Raw genomic sequence first — 21,766 nt, forward strand, 5'->3', positions numbered from 1 at the left:
AGAACACTGTCCAACCATCTCATCCTCTGTCGTCCCCTTCTCCTTGTGCCCTCAGTCTTTTCCAGGGAGTCTTCTCTCCTCATGAGGTGGCCAAAGTATTGGAGCCTCAGCTTCAGGATATGTCCTTCCAGTGAGCACTCAGGGCTGATTTCCTTAAGAATGGATAGGTTTGATCTTCTTGCAGTCCATGGGACTCTCAAGAGTCTCCTCTAGCACCATAGCTCAAAAGCATCAATTCTTCGGCAATCAGCCTTCTTTATAGTCCACTGGTCCATTGGTCTAGCTCTCACTTCCATACATCACTACTGGGAAAACCACAGCTTTAACTATACGGACCTTTGTCGGCAAGGTGATGTCTTTGCTTTTTAAGATGCTGTCTAGGTTTGTCATTGCTATTCTCCCAAGAAGCAGGCGTATTCTAATTTTGTGACTGCTGTCACCATCTGCAGTGATCAAGGAGCCCAAGAAAGTAAAATCTCTCACTGCCTCCATTTCTTCCCCTTCTATTTGCCAGGAGGTGATGGGAGCAGTGGCCATGATCTTGGGTTTTTTTGATGTTGAGCTTCAGACCATATTTTGCGCTCTCCTCTTTCACCCTCATTAAAAGGTTCTTTAATTCCTCCTCACTTTCTGCCATCAAGGTTGTGTCATTAGCATATCTGAGGTGGTTGATATTTCTTCCAGCAATCTTAATTCTGGCTTGGGATTCATCCAGTCCAGCCTTTTGCATGATGAATTCAGCATATAAGTTAAATATGCAGGGAGACAATATACAGCCTTGTCGTACTCCTTTCCCAGTTTTGAACCAATCAGTTATTCCACTGGAAGGCAACCTTAGTTATCCATATTATGCCAACTCACTTCAAAACTTCCCTATCAGCTTGCAAATGCAGGACATCTCTGAGGTGCCTACGGCAGTGACAACTGAAACGACCGTTCTTCTGAACATGTACAATCTTTTTCTCTCGCTGCTAACCAAAGTCAACCCAAATATATATGAGATTGCATCAGTGACTTTTAAATCTTCTAAGTCGAGTATGTGAAATGTTCAACTACTGAAGCTCAGTGTTCCTGTAAGTTTCTTTTTAGCTCATAAACTAAAAATACTAGCTTACTGCTGCTGCTGCTGCTGTTGTTATTGATACAGTGCTCCCAGAATATACTGTTTTTTTTTACAGTGTAAGTATAAACAGGACAGAGAACAAGAACCCAAGTGTACGCATGTTTACTCAGAAATAAGTCTTGTTTAGTTAAATGGGCATTACTTCCTAGTATGCATAAGAATGCAGCCTAAAGCTGTAATCATGCACAAATTTCCTTGGAGTTGTACTATTAAGTATAGAGGGGCTTCTGTGTAGATATGTATCAGATTGAATCCTAGAACATAAATAGAATTTATGGTCCATGAATAAACAAGCAAGCAAACTGGCTTCAAGTTACAAGCCAGGAGATTCCAACTAAACATCGGAAAGAACTTTCCAACAGTCGGAGCTCTTCAACAGTAAAATGGACTCCCTCAGGAGGTTCTGGACTCTTGTTCCTTGGAGGTTTTTAAGAAGAGGCTGGATGGCCATCTGTCATAGATGCTTTAGTTGAGATTCCTGCATTGCAGGGGCTTGGAGTAGATGACCCCCAGGGACCCTCCAACTCTACAATTTGGATTCGATGAAACTGAAGACTAAAATCCTATGCACACTTATTGTGGCGTAAGTATCACTAAATGCAGTGGGATTCACTAAGAGCAAATATAAAAAGGTTTGGCTACGTGCACACATTTTATTCTAAAATCAATGGAGCTTGAGTACTTGTTTTTTCTACATAGTTCACACACACAATATAATTCTCTTACACATCATTTTGCTCCTGAAAAGTGCTTTTTGAGAAGCTGGTTTCATCCATTTATGCAGGAGTAAGTCTGCATAGGATTTTGCACTGGGGTAGGTGGTTTGTAGTTTGGAGTGCTCTTGTTCAGATTTCAAGACAAACAGCAATGCCTTCTTCCAGACCACTCCATTCCGTTCCCACCCCGGTTTTCCATCCTCAGCAAGCATGGTCACAGCCAAGGATGATGGGAGTTTTCATTTGGGCCAAAGGTTGCCAACACCTGATTTAACTGGACAGCTACACGGAATGAGAACCTTCTGTTCTTTTTGTTTACAGACATTATATCAAGAATACAAACTATAATATTCTGTAATTCATAGTCATCATAGTTCTTGGCATTTATATATCACTTACCCTTAATTATTAACATGCTTTAACATTTTCTCAGCAATCCTTGAAACAATTCTACAATGAAAGACAGTTTTATTATGCCAATATTATCCCTGGGAGGCTAATAATAATACTGTAATAATAATAATAATAATAATAATAATAATTTATATCCCACACATCTGTCTGGGTTTCCCTAGATCAAGCACCTCTAGGTCATACCATTCTCTCACGCACAAGCACTTATTAAATAATTTGTTGCTTCTTTTAGTCTTAGAGCACAGAGACAAAATGAGCTATGCTCACATATAGGAAAAACCATTTACCCAAACCACATTGCTACTCTTTTCTACTAATATCCAAAAGCATTATGGCATTCTGATGTATAAATATGAAGACTGTAAATGGGAATATATCATACAATAGGCCAACATTTATTTCCATGCAGATGAGCTCATTGCCAATTATTACTGCAGACAAAGCTGTTCCTATCTTTTCAATTTACAGTCATACCTTGGGTTGCATCCGCTGCGGGTTGCACCCTTTCAGGATACGAATGCAGCAGACTCAGAAGTGTTTACTTCCGGGTTCTGCCACGCGCACATGTGCAGAAGTGTTCTGCGCACTTCGCGCATGAGCAAAAGCACTCTATCACGCTTTTGCGCATGCACTCTATTGCTACTCGGGTTGCAGACTTTCGGGGTGTGAGCGGCACTCCGGAATGGATTGGGTCCACAACCCGAGGTACCACTGTATTTGTGATGTGGACATATTATACCAGGAATGAACAACTGGTTCATTTATCCTTTAAAATGCAGGATTGATATAATTCACATATACTCATGTAAACATGTTGTAATCAGTTGGCAATACTTATTTGGACATGCCACCCCACAAGTATGAAAAATGATTAGACAACTGGGCCAAAGCAAACAAGATGAATTTTAACAGGGAGACATGTAAAGTTCTACACTTGGGCAAAAATAAATAAAAAATGAAAGGAACAAATACAGGATGGATGATACCTGGCTTGAGAGCAGTAAACAGTGTTGAGAGAGTCAACAGTGTGATGCAGCTAAAAAAGCCAATGCAATTCTGGGCTGCATCAATAGGAGTATAGCATCTACATCAAGGGACGTAATTGTACCACTGTATCCAGTTCTGGGCACCACAGTTCAAGAAGGATACTGACAAGCTGGAACGTGTCCAGAGGAGGGCAACCAAAATGGTCAAAGGCCTGGGAACAATGCCTTATGAGGAACGGCTTAGGGAGCTGGGTATGTTTAGCCTGGAGAAGAGAAGGTTAAGGGGTGATATGATAGCCATGTTCAAATATATAAAAGGATGTCATATAGAAGAGGGTGAAAGGTTGTTTTCTGCTGCTCCAGAGAAGCGGACACAGAGCAATGGATTCAAGCTACAAGAAAGAAGATTGCACCTAAACATTAGGAAGAACTTCCTGACAGTAAGAGCTGTTCGACAGCGGAACTTGCTGCCAAGGAGTGTGGTGGAGTCTCCTTCTTTGGAGGTCTTTAAGCGGAGGCTTGACAGCCATCTGTCAGGAATGCTTTGATGGTGTTTCCTGCTTGGCAGGGGGTTGGACTGGATGGCCCTTGTGGTCTCTTCCAACTCTATGATTCTATGATTCTAGGACTGCAGCAGAAAAAACTGTATTCCCCTTCTCCCTTTCAGAACTAAAATATGTATTTCTGAAATAATTAAGTCCTCCATGTAGTGGCAGTACTAAAGTGTTCTGCAATTTCCTGTAACTGCTCTCATGACTCTGCTAAATTTATATTTTCCCAAGTTGCTGCTTCTAAAAGCATAAGAAACCCGTCCTAACATCTTTTCCAATGTTGCTTTTAAATGATCACATTTGTTTTACTCTTGACTTAACCTTCTAAGGTTGTTTTGAATACATACGTACAAATATGCACCAAAGGTAAAACTGGAGTATTTTCTAATAATTTAGAACTGGCTCTACATGAAATCAAATTAATTGACATCAACATATAAAGTACCACTTTTGGATTTCAACAAGGCAGCTCTCATTTTAAAACTGGAATTTTAAAAGCTGCAAATACCACTTGCTCGACCAGGAAGACACATTCTAACGCCATTGCTGGTATCCACTCAATGAGAAGGGCGTGTGCTGACCTGTTTCCCCAAATAGACCATTATTATGCACCATGAATTGACTGGCATGCCATGGACTACACCCCAACAGCAAACTATGCTAAATTGTATTGCTACCTCTTGTGAAAGAAGCAGCATCCCCTGATAAATCCTTCCCAAAGGCAGTAGCATCAACACCCCACCCCCCACATTTTCTTGAAGCGCGGATGGCCCACCAGACGCCTTGGACTACAACTCTGCCCAGCCCGGCTCGCACGGGCGGACGTCGTCCCTCCTGCGCAGCGCCGGGGCTTCCCTGGCCAATCGGGAGAGAGTGCGAGGCACGGTTGCTATTAGCGACCGCGCTCTCGGAGCTCCGCCTTCTGGGAGGCCGGGTGAGAGGGGAGCGGAGTCCAACGGGCGAAGCCGTTTCCATGGTGACAAGCCCGGACTGAATCATGTCGGATCTCGGCTCGGAAGAGATCGAAGAAGAGGCCGAGAATGATTTGGGGGTCAGTGTGCGGGGAGGGGGGGGGAGGAAGATGTAGGAAGGGGGGCGTGTGCAGGTTAATCGTTTGGGTCAGAAAAAAGCCCAAACGCACTTACTAGGAAGTAAGCCCCATTGAGCACATTGGGACTTGCTTCTGAGTAAACATGCCCAGGTAATACCATTTTCTGAATGAACTCCCCACACTCTTGAGTGGAGAACTTGTGGAGGATTTTTTTTTTTGGCAGAGAGTTTGCATTATGGTAGAAACAGTTTGGGAAAGGTAAAACACCAGTTTCCATGAAGCAAAAAGTGGAACCTTTTATCATTATTATTACTGGGAGTTTGATTCAGAATCTGATCCGCAATATGGAGACAAATGATTGTCTTTTAGTCTTCGACTTTGTCCAGCCATTGTGAAAGCCTCAGCATCCAAATTGTGTGGATGCGAAGGAGCCTTATGCAAATGCTTGGTTTACACGATTTATTTAAAATAGAGGAAATGGAATGGTGAGTTATGGAATTTGAGATTTTGCAAAGCATTCCAGAGAGAACGCTGTTGACTTTTAAGCTCTTGCCTAAGGTGCTTACTTGGCAGAAATCAATATAGAAATAATTTAAAAACAATAATTGTATGGCTAGAAGAAATACTATGCATGGAATGCTGCACTGACAGAAGAATCTATACAACAATGTCTTAAAATTATTCATATTAAAACAAAAGAGAAAACTATTCTCAGGGTATCTTAAGGACACACGGGGCATTTCACCTGCAGTTGAACTTAATAGGACTTACTTCTGAGTACACATGCATAGATAGGATTGCACAGAATTTCAAAGAAAGAGATATTTGCAATATATAATAATATGTATTTTGTATTCACCTTGTTTTTTATGAGGAGAAGCCATAGCTAAGTAATAGAGCATTTGCATGCAACAGGTCTTGGATTTAGGCCCCCAGCATCTCCAGTTTGAAACTAGAGAGCCACTGCTATTCAGTTTCCAGATGAGTGGATGTGTTTGTCTGTTGTAATAAAAACAAGAAAGAGTTTTGTATAATAAACAAATTTATTATAGCATAATATTAGTCATTGTTGAGGTAATACTGGATTAATGGTCTGACTTTGTAAAAGGTAGCTTGCTTTGTTGGATGACCAGATGCAAAAGAGGACAGGGGTCCTTTCCCTTTATTAATTGTGTAGAAGGGAATGGCGCAGGCATAGTTTACATGACAAGCTACAGTTGAAATTACTGCACAACCTGCATATACCTGCTGAAATCCTCTCTTCTACTACACAGCTACTAAGAGTGAAGGAGCCCTCTCCTCTTGCTTTCAGCTACTCTATTCCTCTCTTTATACACAAAAGATATAAGTAGACTTCAGTCATGCTGACTCCTCTGTTTTAGCTGAATGACAACTATCTGATCTCATTTAAGTAGGAATATGAAGGGGAACGCAATGAAGCTGGTGAACGGCATGGACAGGGAAAGGCCAGATTACCCAATGGTGATACCTACGAAGGACAATATGCAAATGGTAGAAGAAATGGGCAGGTATGACTTATTTTGAAAAGCATTTGCCAATTCTCTATACTAATATCTTAGCCTATAATCCAAACAGCCTTTGCTGTGGGGTGGGGCTAGACTGGGCAGACTCCCGCCTATGAAGTCTCGCCTATGAAGTCACACCAGTATCACTCTGATATCACTCGAGTCACCAAATGGGTGGAGAGACACCTCAAAATAGAATGTTCCAGGGACAGGAATTGGAGTCAAGCCAGTACAGGGACCTCTAGTTTCTCAAGGTGGCCCTACTACCGACATTTGACAGGATCAAGGCCAATTCAGGCCTAATTGCTATGCCAGCTCCAGACTGTTACAGCCGTTTGTTTGCTTCCCCTGCCTTTTTGTGAGTGACAGGGCTGTAGATGGACCAGTGATTCTATCATTGCCCAGCTCGGGTTTGGATTGTCTTGAAACTCATTTTATACTTCTTATGTAGTGGCATTGGGGACCCAGGTGGCGCTGTGGGTTAAACCACTGAGCCTAGGGCTTGCTGATCAGAAGGTCAGCGGTTCGAATCCCTGTGACGGGGTGAGCTCCCGTTGCTTAGTCCCAGCTCCTGCCAACTTAGCAGTTCGAAAGCACGTCAAAATGCAAGTAGATAAATAGGAACCGCTACAGCGGGAAGGTAAACGGCGTTTCCGTGTGCTGCTCTGGTTTGCCAGAAGCGGCTTTGTCATGCTGGCCACATGACCTGGAAGCTATACGCCGGCTCCCTCGGCCAATAATGCGAGATGAGCACGCAACCCCAGAGTCGGTCACGACTGGACCTAATGGTCAGGGGTCCCTTTACCTTTACCTTTATGTAGTGGCATCATCCACACACAGGAAGGAAATGTTAGCATATTTGCAGAAATATTTCTTTAAAAGTAGGAAAAGTTCTCCGTAGAGCAGGGACCCCAAAGCATCCAATGGGGACTGAGCATGCTCAGTAGACATGTCATGCTGACTGATGGGGGAACGAGGGCAGTTGCAGTTTCTGCTTGTTTAGTGTATATTGGCCATTTTCATAATATATATGCTTTAGTAAAACAACCAGAGCATGAACAAGAAGTCTCTATAATGTATATGTTTCAGGGATTGTACAGATTCAAGAATGGTGCACGCTACATAGGACAATATTCTGAGAATAAAAAACATGGCAAAGGCATCTTTTATTATCCCGATGGATCCCGATATGATGGTAAATTGTATTTTCTCTATTTGGATTTAAATGTGAAGATTTAGTGAAGTGTATCCATTTGTGATCAGGTCCTGCTTGTGAGCTTCCCATATGCATCTAGCTGGCTATTGTGAGAACAGAATGCTGGATTAGATAGGCCTTTGGCCTGATCCAGCAGGGCTCCTCCTATGCACTTAAGATAACATGAAAGATATAGTGGGTGAATAGAGAAATGCCACAGTGAGTCCACTCAATAGGTGAGTTGGCTGGGGCACAATGGTGGGCGTGAAAGCACAGCGACACAACGTATGGTCTTGTGTGAGTGCCAAATGCAGATTAGCAGAACCAGAATGTTGCCTCGCTGGGCCAACAATAACTGCTATGATTAGATGCTGGCTCAAGTGCAATCGGCAAAGCTGCTATGTGAAACAAAGAATGAGTAGAGTGAGGGATGTTGAATCAGCTTCGCAGAACCCTAAAAGCCTTCTATCATTATGGAGCAAGTAAACAATAAGGAGGAGAGTAAACAAAATGTGTGGTGGTCAGGCTCCCCTTTATAGAAAAGATAGGAGATCTACATTGCGAACATGGGCATTGTGGTGAGAAGAGTGAGAACTTACTGTTTTGATGAACTTTGCACACATAATATTTGAAATAATCTCTCCTAATAAACATATATGTAGCTTCTTTATAACACCAGACCATTGTGTGTCTAGCTAGTAGAATGTATACTGGTCACACTCTTATCCAGGACATTTGTATTTATGTGATCAGTTACTACAGTTATACTGCCTTATCACAGTACAGGATTAGTTTAGTTCAGTTTGCTTTAGATTTCTCAATTGTAATCAGTAATTTGTGTTTTTAAATATAACATTATATAAATACTGAACACTTTCCACCATGATAACAAATGTATTATTTGTAATCAAGCCAAATATTAAGTACTCTGGCTTATAAAGAAATGGATACAAAATAGTGGATATGTTTCTATTGTGTTCATTGCAGGAGAGTGGGTGGAGGACCAAAGACATGGAAATGGCATTTACTACTATGTAAATGGAGACACATACGATGGAGAGTGGTTCAATCACTACAGGTTGTTCAACTGAAACTTTAGGTTTCTTTTACATTTTTGAATGAATGTTTAGGGAAGTTTTTAATATTTAATGCTGTATTGTATTGTTTTAACACTTGATTGGGAGCAGCCCAGAGTGGCTGGGGAGACTCAGCCAGATGGGCAGGGTACAAATAATAAATTATTATTATTATTATTAATAATAATAATAATAATAATTCTGGTGGAATCTGAAACAAATGTGTAGTGTATCCTCACCTCTTAGGAGTCCTGTTGTTCAGGGATTCTAGCCAGCTTCGAACAGGAGCCTTGTAGGCTTTTCAGGGAGTTAAAAGGGTATTTCTATCCCTGCCTCCACTTCACATCCCAAGATCTTCTTCTGCTGTGCTACATAATGCTAGAGCAGGCACGTCCAACAGGTAGATCGTGATCTACCGGCAGATCACTGGACATCTGTAGTAGATCACTGGTAGATCACTGGCTCCCCTCAAAGAAGCTCAACAACTATGGCTCCCCTTAAAAAAGCTCAACATTTTCACCCTGCAGCCCATCAAAATGGCACTTTCCTCCTCCCTAAAAAAAACCACTCAAAAACTTTGACCTAACCCCTAAAAAACAGCCCCTCCTCCTCCCTGAAAAAAAGCTCAACAACTTTGACCTGAACCCCAAAAAAGGGGGTAGATCACTGCCAGTTTTTAACTCTGTGAGTAGATCGCAGTCTCTTGGGAGTTGGCCACCCCTGTGCTAGAGCACTGAAGTTTGAGGCTGGCTGACAGTCCTGAACCTCAGCATTTTATTGCTGTACTAGCTGGCCTGGCCACGCGTTGCTGTGGGTCATCCCTGTGATTCCCCCCACCCTGTCCCGATCCATGACGTATCCCACCCCTCCTCCCTCCAACCCCCTGGCTCATCCCTGTGTTTCGGTAGGACACCCTTCCCTCTGTTTTCCCTGGGGAGTGTTGTCCCTTCTTCCCTGTATCGCCATACATTGGCCCCTGCGCACGCATCGTGAGCATTTTTATATATTTAGATTAATTTTTTGGGGAAATAAGAACATGAGAAGCAGAAGTTATTATTGTTTAATTTTATTTCTGGGGTTGTCATTTATTTTGGTGGGTATTGTATGATTTGGGCGTTGTGTGTGTGTGTGTGTTATTTGGATTTTCTAATTTTGGAGTAGGTGACCCAGAGAACCTAGAGAACTACTTTAATAATCCCAACCCGGGGGGGGGGAATCAAATAGCGAAGACCCACAGCCCCGTAGCAACAGAAAAATCCAGGAAGTGGCAAGGGGAAGGTAGGAGATTTTAAATGGGGGGGGGTGCACAGCAAATATCCGAGGACTTAAACTGGGGAGAGAAAGTGCATGGTTGTTTTTTTAAAAGACGCAGAGGCTTGCAATCAGTCATAGTATAAAGCGTAGGTTAAAAGGGGCATGACTGCCCTTACTTAAAATGGCCGCCGGAGCCTCGCATGTGACACAATGCCCGCTAAATTTTATAGTAAAAACCCCTTGCCATGCCCCCAAGTGCGTTGCTGTGGGTTATCCCCCCCTGGGCCTAGTTGGGGCCTGGGGGCCTGGCAGGGGCCTACATAAAACAAAGGCTGTGCTGCAGCCTTTGATCCATGTGCTTGCCCTCTCCCCACCCCGGGCCTAGTGGGGGCCTAGCGGCCTGGCAGGAGCCTACATAAAACAAAGGCCGTGCTGCGGTCTGTGACCCGGGCACTCACCCTTTCCCCCCCAGGCCTAGTGGGGGCCTGGCGGCCTGGCAGGGGCCTACATAAAACAAAGGCGATGCTGCGGCCTGTGACCTGGGCACTCACCTTCACCCCCATGCCTAGTGGGGGCCTAGCAGCCTGGCAGCGGCCTAGGGGTCTGATAATGGCCGCCTTGCTGGTTTCAGTTGCTTGGTTGATGATGTCATTATTTGGTTTGTGGGTGTGGTGTAGATTTCACAGGAAGGGAGGGGGTGTACTGTGGGAGGAAATCCACTTGAGGCACTGTTTTACTTTGTTGAAAAACAGGTTTTTACCAGTGGAGGTGTGAGATGTGTGGGTTTTTTTCCCCTAACAACACTCGGGGAGTGGCCTGGATCGTTGTGTCAAAATTTCAGGACGATCGGTCAAGCAGTTACGGAGAAAAGTGGAGCCCGCACTTTCATGATTTTTACATTTTTATATATATATAGATGTCAGGTGTGCTTTCTGGAGAATGTGAAAGTGAAAATGTGCCCTTTTCCCTCTTCTTCCTCCCACAATGTCCCCAAACAGTACGGTGAGGAGAGTTTTTTAGTTTCTTGGCAGTCATCCTTGGCAGTGGAGTTTAAATTTGGTGCTGAATCCAAGAATTGGTTCCATACAAAATACTGGAAGAATTTGGGATTTTAGCGTAGCTGTGATTTGACACCTTTTTGCTCCAAGTTCCTGTCTTACAGGTGAATACACAAGTTCCCTCTCCAGACAATGAGATTAGTTGCTCTAGTGTTTTCTTCTCTTTCTTTTTATTCTCTCAAACCTGAAAGCTCCAAGTTTCTTGTTAGGTCATTTTGGTTCCTCTGCCCCCTTGCTTTCAATTTGCACATTTCATTATTCCAAATCCAATGGGGCTTATCCCCAGGTAACTGAATATAGGACTGCAATTTTAATTTTTAGTTTGTTGTTTCCCCTAGAAATCAATTCAATAACCGATTTAAATTGGTTATTTAAATGACTTTGATTTAAGAGCAGGTCCACACCTCGGTTTGCTTGGCTCCTTTTCCCTGAGAAAATGTGCAGTGTCCTGCTGAATCATACGAAACAGCAACTGAGTTATCTGCAGATGGTTGTTTGTTCCGATTCAGCAGTAAAGAATGGGTTTTCCGGGGGAAAGCTGCAGAGCAAATGCAAAACCATTGGGACCTGTGCCTTGAAAGTATGGGACAAGTGGAAAACGGAAGCGGAGGTTTTGATGAGTGCTTAATCCAGGCATGTCCAAAGTCCGTTACGGGGGCCTAATTCGGCCCCTGTGGCAGTTTATTTCCGGGGTAAAATCCCCCCCAAAGTTCAATCAACAACTTCAATCCTTAAAGAAAGCCAACAACTTTGGTCGGCCCTCACACATGTTCACTTCATCAGATCTGGCCCTCTTTGAAAAAAAGTTTGGGCACCCCTGGAATCAGTACAGCTTGCGACAATCGGAGGAAGATAACTTTGGTGTCCATAATGAAGATGCAAGGTTTCCGCCTGTTTAATGTGAAACTGTTCTTTGTTTCTCCATAGGCATGGGCAAGGTACATATGTGTATGCATTAACTGGCTCTAAATATATTGGCACCTGGGCAAATGGACAACAAGAAGGAGCTGCTGAACTTGTTCACCTAAACCATAGATACCAGGGGAAGTTTGTGAATAAAAATGTATGTATGCTATTGTATTGATCTGTTGATATTTTGGATGTTATCTTTCATTATGTGTGCTGTTCACTGAACATATTGAACATATTTATTATTTATTGTTTTGTTTTATTTAACTGAAAAGATTCATATGCTGCTTAATTGTCAAAAATATAAACAAATGGGGTAGGCAGTGTCAGTGTGGAAATTGGTTTTTAAAATCTTCACTTTTTGAAATATGGCAACCCTTTGTTATAGAGTGATGCGGCATTAAGTTACAACAGCAGCAAACAGTCGCTATGGAAATGGGTTGTCCAATGGGGCCCCTGGGGTCAGGGGCGAACAAAGGCGTCATAACACCCAGGGTGGAGCGTCACTACGTAGGGCGCATGTGCGGCGTTGGTACGTATGACACATACCCTGTGTCAGGAGTATGGGCAGGAGTCAGGCTTCGCCTTGCTGACGCCTTGCTCCTTGACCCTTGAACCTTTGCCTTGCCGACGCCTTGCTCCTTGACTCCCAGACTTTCGCCCCCGCCTTGCTCCTTGACCCTGCGACTGCCTGCTGCTGGACCCTCAGCCCTGCACCTGTTCCTGCTTCTACACCACCATCTTGCCTCTGGTCCTGACGTCCTCAGCCAGGGCTTCAACCGCCCGCCGACCGGACTGTGACACCCTGCAGCTGTGAACGGAGGATTGCCCGCGGCTGTAGCGGCAATGGAGGGATCCCACTGCCATCTGTATGGCGCTTGAGCGCCGGCGCCAGCAAACCACTATGTAGCATGTGTGCCATTGCTACGTACAGTGCATGTGTGACGCCGTACATAGCAGTTTGCCGCTGGCACCGGGAACCTCTGCTCGTGGCTGCAGCCACGAACGGAGGATCCTCCACATGTGGATGCGGCGGCGTGGTGGCAGCTCGCGCCACCACAAGCCCCTGGGGTTCCTTATTGCCACCCCCCCAGACATGGCACCCAGGGTGCACTGCCCCCCGCCCCCCATTGTGACACCACTGCCTGGGGGTCACCAGCCTGACACCTGCAATGCCAGACCTGTCACTATGAAAAATGGGTTGTGCGATCACCCACCCTCGCAGGACCCCTGGAGCCTGATCAAACAACACGTTTCCATAGCGACACTTGTGGTCTCATTGGGGTCAGGCTGGGTGACCCGTGAGGCCCCATCACCCCCCCCCGATTTCCATAGCGAAAGTTCTGGATTTGCAGGGGTAAGGCTGAGTGGCCCCTGGTGCTCCGTTGCACAACCTGTTTCCAGAACAACGTTCCCGTTCCCATAGTGACGGTCCTGCCTTGCAATGGTCAGGCTGGGTGAACCCTGGGACCCATCGCACAACCTGTTTCCCAAGTGATGGTCCTGAGCTTGCATGAGTCAGGCTGGGTGACCCTTGGGTCCCCAACCTACAACCCGTTTCCATAGCAACGGTCCCGTTTCCATAGTGATGATTCCTGCTTCACAGTGGTCAGGCTGGGTGACCCCTGGGGCCCATCACACAACCCATTTCCCAAGCGATGGTCCTGAGCTCGAAGGGGTCAGGCTGGGTGACCCCTGGGGCCTGGACGCACAACCCATTTCCTGAGTGATGGTCCTGAACTCGCATGCGTAGGCTGGGTGACCAGTGAGGTCCCAACGTAAAACCTGTTTCCATAGCAACGGTCCTGTTTCCATAGTGATGGTTCCTGCCTCGCAGTGGTCAGACTGGGTGACCCCTGGGACCCATCACACAACCCGTTTCCCAAGCCATGGTCCTGAGCACAAAGGGCTGGGGAATCCCTGGGTCACCAACCTACAATCCATTTCCATAGCACTGGTCCCGTTTCCATAGCGACAGTTCCTGCCTCTCGGGTCTGCGTGGGTGACCCCTGGGGCATAGTTGCACAACCTGTTTCCCAAGCGGTGGTCCTCAGCTCGCAAGGGTGAGGATAGGTAGACCTTGGGTCCCCAACCTACTACCCATATCCATAGCAACGGTCCCGTTTCCATAGTGATGGTTGCTACCTCGCAGTGGTCAGGCTGGGTGAACCCTGGGACCCATCACACAACACGTTTCCCGAGTGATGGTCCTGAACTCGCACGCGTAGGCTGGGTGACCAGTGAGGTCCCAACGTAAAACCTGTTACTATAGCAACGGTTCCATTTCCATAGCAACGGTTCCTGCCTCGTAGGGTTCAGTGTTTACCCTCGGGAACCTGTCGCACAGCCCATTTCTCGAGCAGTGGTCCTGAGCTTGTATGAGTCAGGCTGGGTGACCCTCTGGGTCCCCAACCTACAAACTGTTTCCATAGCAATAGTCCCATTTCCATAGCGACGGTTCCTGCCCCGCAGTGGTCAGGCTGGGTGATCCCTGGGACCCATCACACAACACGTTTCCCGAGTGATATCTTCAGAATAATACTATTTTTTGTTTGTTTTTTCATACAGCCATTGGGTGCTGGGAAGTATATATTTGATATTGGATGTGAACAACATGGCGAATACATCCACGAGGTAAACTACAAATGGTAACAACTGGAGAACCCATTCATTATATGCCTTAGACCTAATGAGTGACCGAACAATACTCCTGTTCAGAAATAGGACCTTTGCTGTACATTTAAGTGGAAGAGTAACAACTCTACTTGCTTACAATGCTTAATTCATATAGACTTGCATTCACCAGATGAGAAGGATAGATTCTCTATTATTTCAGCCAGTTGCTGTTAGGAATCCCAGGGATGCTTCCAAATAGCTGTTTGTTGAGCATTCGTCCAGATTTGTTCACATCTATTTTCTCACCATACTTTCTGCAGTATGATAAACAGCCACTAGATGGTGATAGCTTATAACGGCTGCACAAATCAGAATAAATGCCCATGGATTCCACACAGTACCTGCTTGCTATCCTCCCAACTCCTTTTGCTATGTTCACATAAACTCCTGGGGTTAGCATAAGAAATATGTAATGATACAGTTAGTAAGACTTGGGCACCTGTCCTTTCCAGCATGACTGGACTTTTGTTCAGTGAGTATTGTGAATGCTCAGCCTCCAGGATGAGGACCAGCTTCTTGTTATAAGTGTATTCACTTATTGACATCTTAGCTATATGAATGACTATCATAAGCTTGCTGTTTAGCTTTCAAGGAAAAGAGTATTACTCTTTTGAAAAAAATGATTAAATACTGCCTTTAAAATCTGTAACTCAAATCTGAATATTAATATATTTTATTAAGTAGTGAACTGTGAATTGTTAGTATTCAATTCTGCAAGAGTTGTTGAATTCAAGATCTGATATTAATGTTCTTGTCCCTTATTTCTATCCTGCAAAATAGGCAATGGCCTTCTGTACAGGGCTATGGGGAGGAATCGGCCTTTGGCAAAGCGTATTACAAACTATGGCTCCAGTTTTCCGAAACTGAAACATTCATTTTAAAAATGTATTCTACCCTTTTGTGAATCTTGTGCTACAAGCCTCACTTATTCAATGAATGCATGTTTCATTCTTTTCAACAAATTTGTGTTTTGTTTCTTCTTCTGCAAATGGAAGCTGTGTAGTGGAATTCATAGTTCACTTTGATTCCTTTTCCACAACTTGCTTAGCTCATGCAAACCAAAAGCAAGATAAGAGGAAGCAAAGAACTGCCTTCTGTGCAGAACTATGAGAAGCAACCAATCATTGAAGCCTTTATCTTCAAGCAGCCTAGTACAACAGAGGTGCCCTCTGGCTTTGAAATGGAGTGTTACTGCATGGTTTGCTTGCATGTGACATAAGTTAGAAAGGCATTTGAGGGTATGGCGGGCAGAAATTAATCCTTTAGAGCAGGCACCCCCAAACTGCGGCCCTCCAGATGTTTTGGCCTACAACTCCCATGATCCCTAGGCCTAGCTAACAGGACCAGTGGTCGGGGAAGATGGGAATTGTAGTCCAAAACATCTGGAGGGCCGAAGTTTGGGGATGCCTGCTTTAGAGCATTGGTTGATATTATATACCTCTAATTTGCATTTTAATATATATATATTTTAAAAATACAACTACTTATTCTTGCAATCTCTTGCAGACTTTTATTATTAATGGCACTATTGTGTTTGCATACTATGCAATATTGGGAGAAATAATTATTTGTGCCTTAGAGTTTCCAGATACCTGGATATATTGTTAGGTTATAGTGAATTTCAGGAGCAGTGCAGTAGCATGGGTAGGATGGTGGCAAGAAAGACTGATTGGGTGAGCTCACTGCGGGGATGGCCAATAGCATGCATACCTACATATTACTGGTCCTTTGGGAAGAATGTTTGAGAGGCTGTCCAATAAAGAGACATTAAAGGGATTCTGATCTGCACTTCTCATATAGCACTTTAAGAAAAAATATCAAAGCTGTTTACAACCTACATCAAAACATCAAATAAAACATTACTGAAAAAGTCTAATATAAAGTATACATTCAAAGCAACATAATTAACATGTCTAAAATACTATCTTAAAGATTTCAAACTAAAACATTGCAAAGGAGGTAAATACTAAATGCAAATTTTAACACAGTAAAGTTAGCAAAAAAAAAAGTCTTAAACATTTCAAAAGAAAGCATTACTAAATGAAATCAAATATAAAATGCACATCTAAAACAGTATAATTAACAAAAGAATAAAAGATTATCATAAGCATAGAACATATCTGCTGCTGTTGCTCTTAGGCTCAATGACTAAGAGACAGCTAAGATAGTCTTACAAATCGTACAAATGAAGATGTTGATAAATCTTAAGGGCTGCTTTGGATATAATGGCAAGTCATAGCTTCCTTCTATATGCACCTGCATAAGCCTCAAACCTCTGCTCCCTGCCACAAGGATGTGCTCAAAAGCTGTCACTTCAAAACTAATCACAATTTGCCGTTACACCCGATAGCAGAGGATGGTGTGGCAGAGCTGCCCTGCAAGCACCAGAGTTGCAGCAAATTACCTGGCTGGTGGAGGGGTGTGTGTGACAAGGTTGGGGCTTTGCGGTCACAGCAATGGAAGTGCTGGATTGGCTCAACCAGTGTGTTCATGCAGCCCAGCACTGTCCAGGTAAGCTGCTGCTAAACCAATGTTGTAAGGGCAGCTCTTCTCCACTGCACCAGCTTCTACTGACATCCAAACTTGGTTTTGTTAGAAAAGGATCTAAACCATAGTTTCAGGTGCATTCGGGAACAATAGCACTCAGTCTTTACCTTGATAAGACAAGTTTACACCATCATACATAAGAAAATAGCTAACACATAACAAGTAAACCCATGCTGGGCAACCCGGCCGGATGGGTGGGGTATAAAGACAGTCGTACCTTGGATCCCAAACGCCTTGCAACTCGAATGTTTTGGCTCCTGAACGCCACAAACCTGAAAGTGAGTGTTCCTGTTGCGAATGTTCTTTGGAAGCCGAACATCTGGGGCAGCTTCTGCTTGAGTGCAGGAAGCTCCTGCAGCCAATCGGAAGCCATGCCTTGGTTGTTGAATGTTTTTGGAAGTTGAATGGACTTCCGGAACGGATTCCGTTCGAGAAACAAGGTACGATGGTAATAAAATTATTATTAGTACTAGTAGTACTGTGGGCATCAGCCAAGTGTCTTTGGGGAGTGTATCCTGCAACTAGGGTGCCTGTGCCACAAAGCTCTGTTTTCTAGTCATTGCAACAAGATGGCAGAAATTGGAGAAGGGCCTCTCAGAACAGCTGTTTAAAAGCTGACATGTGTTGTAGTGAATGTCTATAGGAGAGGCTGGATCAGGATTCCTTCTGGATCACTTTGATGGGGCATTGGAGCAACCAAAGCTGTTAACAAAGACTGTGGTGTTGATGTGGGCCTGTGTATTGTTGCAGGTTGAAGGAAGTGTGTGTGTGTGTGTGTGTGTTTATAATGAAAAAGAAATATATTATGAGTTACAGGACTGGTCATTTCCTTTTTCATTCAAATCTGTATCCTGGATATTCATCTGATCTTCAGGAAAAACCAGAGGAAGAGGAGGAAGAAGAAGTTATGGGTCCATCTATCCCAAAATGGAAAGCATCAAAAATTACTGAACTAACACTCTGGGCACCTGAAGAACCACCTCCCCCTCCTCCAGCAGTAGAGGTTGCAATAGTTGAAGAACCAGCACCTCCAGGTTTGTATTTTGCTGCAGGATCAACCCTTTATTCGCTGAAGTGGTGCATCTACTACATTCATTTCAATGGGTCTCACATTTTGCAACATTAGCACAGTGAGATGTAATGTTTTATGATACTGCACTATGCAGGAGTTTCTAAATAAAATTAGGTCCAGGAGCATGGAGGATATATCCCACCACTCAGTTTGGAATGTGTTGCGTGATAATATCTCTGCATGGAGAAATTCGGAGACTGTTTGACCCGCATAGGTGATTGGAACTTTCTTAGATATAGGGCTAAGTAAATGCAATCTCCTGTGTGGCATGGCAACAGAGGTTTACAACACATGCAGACAGATTGAGGGTATATTCAAATACGGGGGGTGGGGGTGGAATCCATAAGAAAGCCCTGTTAACTCTATAACAAAGGCAGTAAAATGTTTTCGCTCAAGAGCCATATTCTCTTATGGCAATATGCTGGTGATGGGTGGACCCAAAGCAAAGTGGGGTTCCCTACACACTCTCTTTCATGCCCACACATGCCCACACACATCTGTTAACATACATTCATGTACATACACAAAATTCATATATGTCACACACATACATACCCTGTTTCTCCGAAAATAAGACATAGCCATACTTAATAAAAAAATAAGACATCCCCTGAAAATAAGCCATGGTGTGTGTTTTTTTGAGGAAAAATAAATATTATACGGTGTCTTATTTTCGGAGAAACACGGTATTCATGCATATACACATTCACTTGCTGGTAAATAAACTTTTTTATTTACAGTTACAATGACTGGCTTTCTCAAGCTTTCTTGCCATGAGTAAGCAGGTATTTGAGGAAGGGGGAGAGTTGCCACATGAGGAGAGGGTTCCTTGCTGTGACTCCCTCACCCCCTTAAAATCTCCTTCCCTCTCCCCCACAATGCGACTATGGCACTTGAAAAAAAACAAACTATCCCATGGGAAGGTTGGTTAAATTCCAAAGGTCTGGGTAAACAAGGGTTTTTATCTTGTACCTAAATGAGGCTGATGTGGAGGACAACCAAAAATAATTCAGAAAAGCTTTCTATGGAAAGGAAGCTGATGATGATCATCTTAGGACCAGAAAGTTGCCTCAGTAACTTGTAACCTAAATGAAGCTAATAAGCAGGGCAGCAATGTTTTTGTTCTTCTAACATTTTATTTTTTCTTTCTATTTTCCACGTCGGCAGATGACACTGCAACTGAAGCTCCTTCTGAAACTACTGAGCAAACTGCAGAGACAACAGAGGCCACTGAAGAGACAACTCTTCCTAAAGATACTGAGGAAGAAGATGAGGCAGCTAAAGAAGAGCCAGGTGAGGGCTAGTGCAGGGGTCAGCAAACTTTTTCAGCAGGGGGCTGGTCCACTGTCCCGCAGACCTTGTGGGGGGCTGGGCTATATTTTGAAAAAAACGAATGAATTCCTATGCCCCACAAATAACCTAGAGATGCATTTTAAATAAAAGAACACATTCTACTCATGTGAAAACCTGCTGATTCCCAGACCGTCCGTGGGCTGGATTTAGAAGGCGATTGGGCCCATAGCTGCCAAGTTTTCCCTTTTCTCGCGAGGAAGCCTATTCAGCATAAGGGAAAATCCCTTAAAAAAAGGGATAACTTGGCAGCTATGATTGGGCCAGATCCGGCCCCCGGGATACCCATGGGATACCCATGGTTAGCTTGCCTACCCATGGGATAGACAGAAGGTGCAGTGAGTGATTAAGCTGCTCCCTTGCTTGGACGGGATATTGACATCCTATTTTTTCTGGTACCTAGAAATGTACTGTCTTTGTACATAGAGATTCCATTTTGTTAGCATGGGCGATAGAGTTGACAAAAAATGTTCTTAGTGGAAACAGACACATGCATCACAACATAAAGCCATAGCTACATCTAATCCAGCAAGGCAGGTTTACCTGCTTGCAAAGTCCACACAGTCTAGTCCACATTGCTCCACTGCAGTACAGTGCTGCAAAAAAAGCAAAAAGCTATAAAGCCCAGCTGGCTCCCTCTGTCCAAGGCTGCAGGAAGGTGGCAGAGGGAGGCTCCCACCCTTTTCTGTCCCATTGGCATCAATGGGAGGAAAAATCACTACATCAGCTCCTGTTCAACCACAAAGCTGCACTTAGGATGGGGCATAAGATGCCCTGGCCAGCTTTCTGATACTGGTCTGGTAGTTTTTTAATTCTGTGTTTCTATAGTGTGAGTTACAAGCCTGATATTTCAGAAATAAATAATCATCACTGTTGTACTTCTTTTCCCCCCATTTCCGTTTTTGCCACAGCTGTCATACCAGAAGAAAAAGAGGAGGAACTTGAGGCCCAGGACTAAAGGAAAGAAGCGACAAACGTTGGATACAAAGAAATGAAGCTCAATCCAGTCAAGGTTAAGTTCCGTTAGTTTCAATTGAGGTATACTCACATGCTCAACTCTCCCATTGAAACTAGTGGGACTTAAAAGTAGTTGATTTTGATGGGATTGTGCTCACACTCCTTTGGCTGTGCACTTATTATCTGAACGGCTTCCTTCATATTTCAAGGGGCAGTAATAGTCTCACTGCTGTGACAAGAGGCAAAAGTCTGCCCTTCCTTCACCACTCACTTCTGCTCCACATCTTCTATCCTGTTTCCCTGCCGTCAAATAGGTGGTGGTGGTGCAGAAATGTGCCTTTTAAATTGAAATGTCTTTGAATAAAATATAAGTTTTGTTGTTATTGAATCTATGGTTTCTGGGATGTGTGTATGTGTGTTTTATATTAAATACAGAATGTAACTGAACCAAGTTAGTCTGTGGGCATTTTGCTTTTGCTTTTCTGTAAGGGAAAGGAAAACCTGCATTGACTAGATTGTACTTTTGACTTAAAACTGTTCTCTTACACATTTGATCCTTTGTTAGCAACACTCAGACACCTCCTTCTCCCTGATGCATTTCTTCCCCCTGTGGAGGAAATAAGAAGCTTCAAGGCTGCAGTGAGGAAGAAGTGCAGGTGGCTAGCTTGGAGAGACCAAGGGAGCAGAAGACACCTCATCTGGTTCCTCCTCACTTGGATGCCAAACACTAAATCAATAAAGCTATTTCCTCCACTAAAAACACATACAATTTTCCTTTGGAACTGCCCTGTTAGCTGTAATAGGGTACTCAGAAATAAACGAAGACTGGCTCATGTACTACATTTTTATCAGAAAAAAATAACAAAAAATACACATGGTAAACACAAATATATGTTTTTAAAACATGTTTGATACAAAACATGCTACATGGAGCTGCCAATAGATTTTTGCAGATTGGCTGCAATGAGCTAGGTGTATTCCAAATGAGGTTTTCAAACAGTTATGTCAAGTGCCTTCATTTTTGCTTTGGTCCACTAGATGTCATCCTAGATTTGCTATACAAGCGCTCTCAAATTCCAGATTTAAGAACAAATATTCAAACCTCTGTCAGCACCTGGTGTCATCATTCCAAAGTCAACAAAGTTACCTACAAGCGTTTATGGTGCCTCAGGACCATAGATCAGCCTGCTTGTCCTCAGCATTTTAATCTACTTTCATGCAATGGCTCATGGCTCCAAATCCTGATTTCATTCAGGCCAAGTGTGGCAGCCACTTCTGGCAGCTGAGTTTGGTTGCAATGAAAGG

At 43.7% G+C, this 21,766-nt stretch overlaps 2 protein-coding genes across 3 annotated transcripts in view; one reads left to right on the forward strand and one right to left on the reverse strand.

Moving 5' to 3' along the window:
* The window catches only part of SLC37A1 (solute carrier family 37 member 1), a 38,700-nt gene extending 34,079 nt beyond the window's left edge, over window positions 1–4,621 (reverse strand). The window contains exons 1-2 of one of the 2 annotated variants that reach the window (XM_088667851.1): window positions 4,468–4,621; window positions 2,239–2,289 (exon numbers count right to left, since the gene is read on the reverse strand). The gene's annotated coding sequence lies outside the window, so the exon portion shown is untranslated. The remainder of the gene's footprint in view (window positions 1–2,238; window positions 2,290–4,467) is intronic. The other variant, XM_088667854.1, reaches the window with a different exon arrangement.
* A 116-nt stretch (window positions 4,622–4,737) lies between these two features.
* Window positions 4,738–20,908, forward strand: RSPH1 (radial spoke head component 1). The gene is made up of 9 exons (XM_035115539.3): window positions 4,738–4,841; window positions 6,257–6,370; window positions 7,457–7,562; window positions 8,550–8,640; window positions 11,878–12,013; window positions 14,428–14,493; window positions 17,957–18,116; window positions 19,322–19,447; window positions 20,416–20,908. The coding sequence occupies exons 1-9, from the start codon at window positions 4,788–4,790 to the stop codon at window positions 20,460–20,462; spliced, it is 900 nt and encodes a 299-aa protein (XP_034971430.1). The 5' UTR covers window positions 4,738–4,787; the 3' UTR covers window positions 20,463–20,908.
* The last annotated feature ends 858 nt before the right edge of the window (window positions 20,909–21,766 follow it).

This window comes from Zootoca vivipara, chromosome 4 (genome assembly GCF_965207765.1).
Source record: "Zootoca vivipara chromosome 4, rZooViv2.hap1.1, whole genome shotgun sequence".
In the NCBI taxonomy this organism is placed as follows: Eukaryota; Metazoa; Chordata; class Lepidosauria; order Squamata; family Lacertidae; genus Zootoca; species Zootoca vivipara.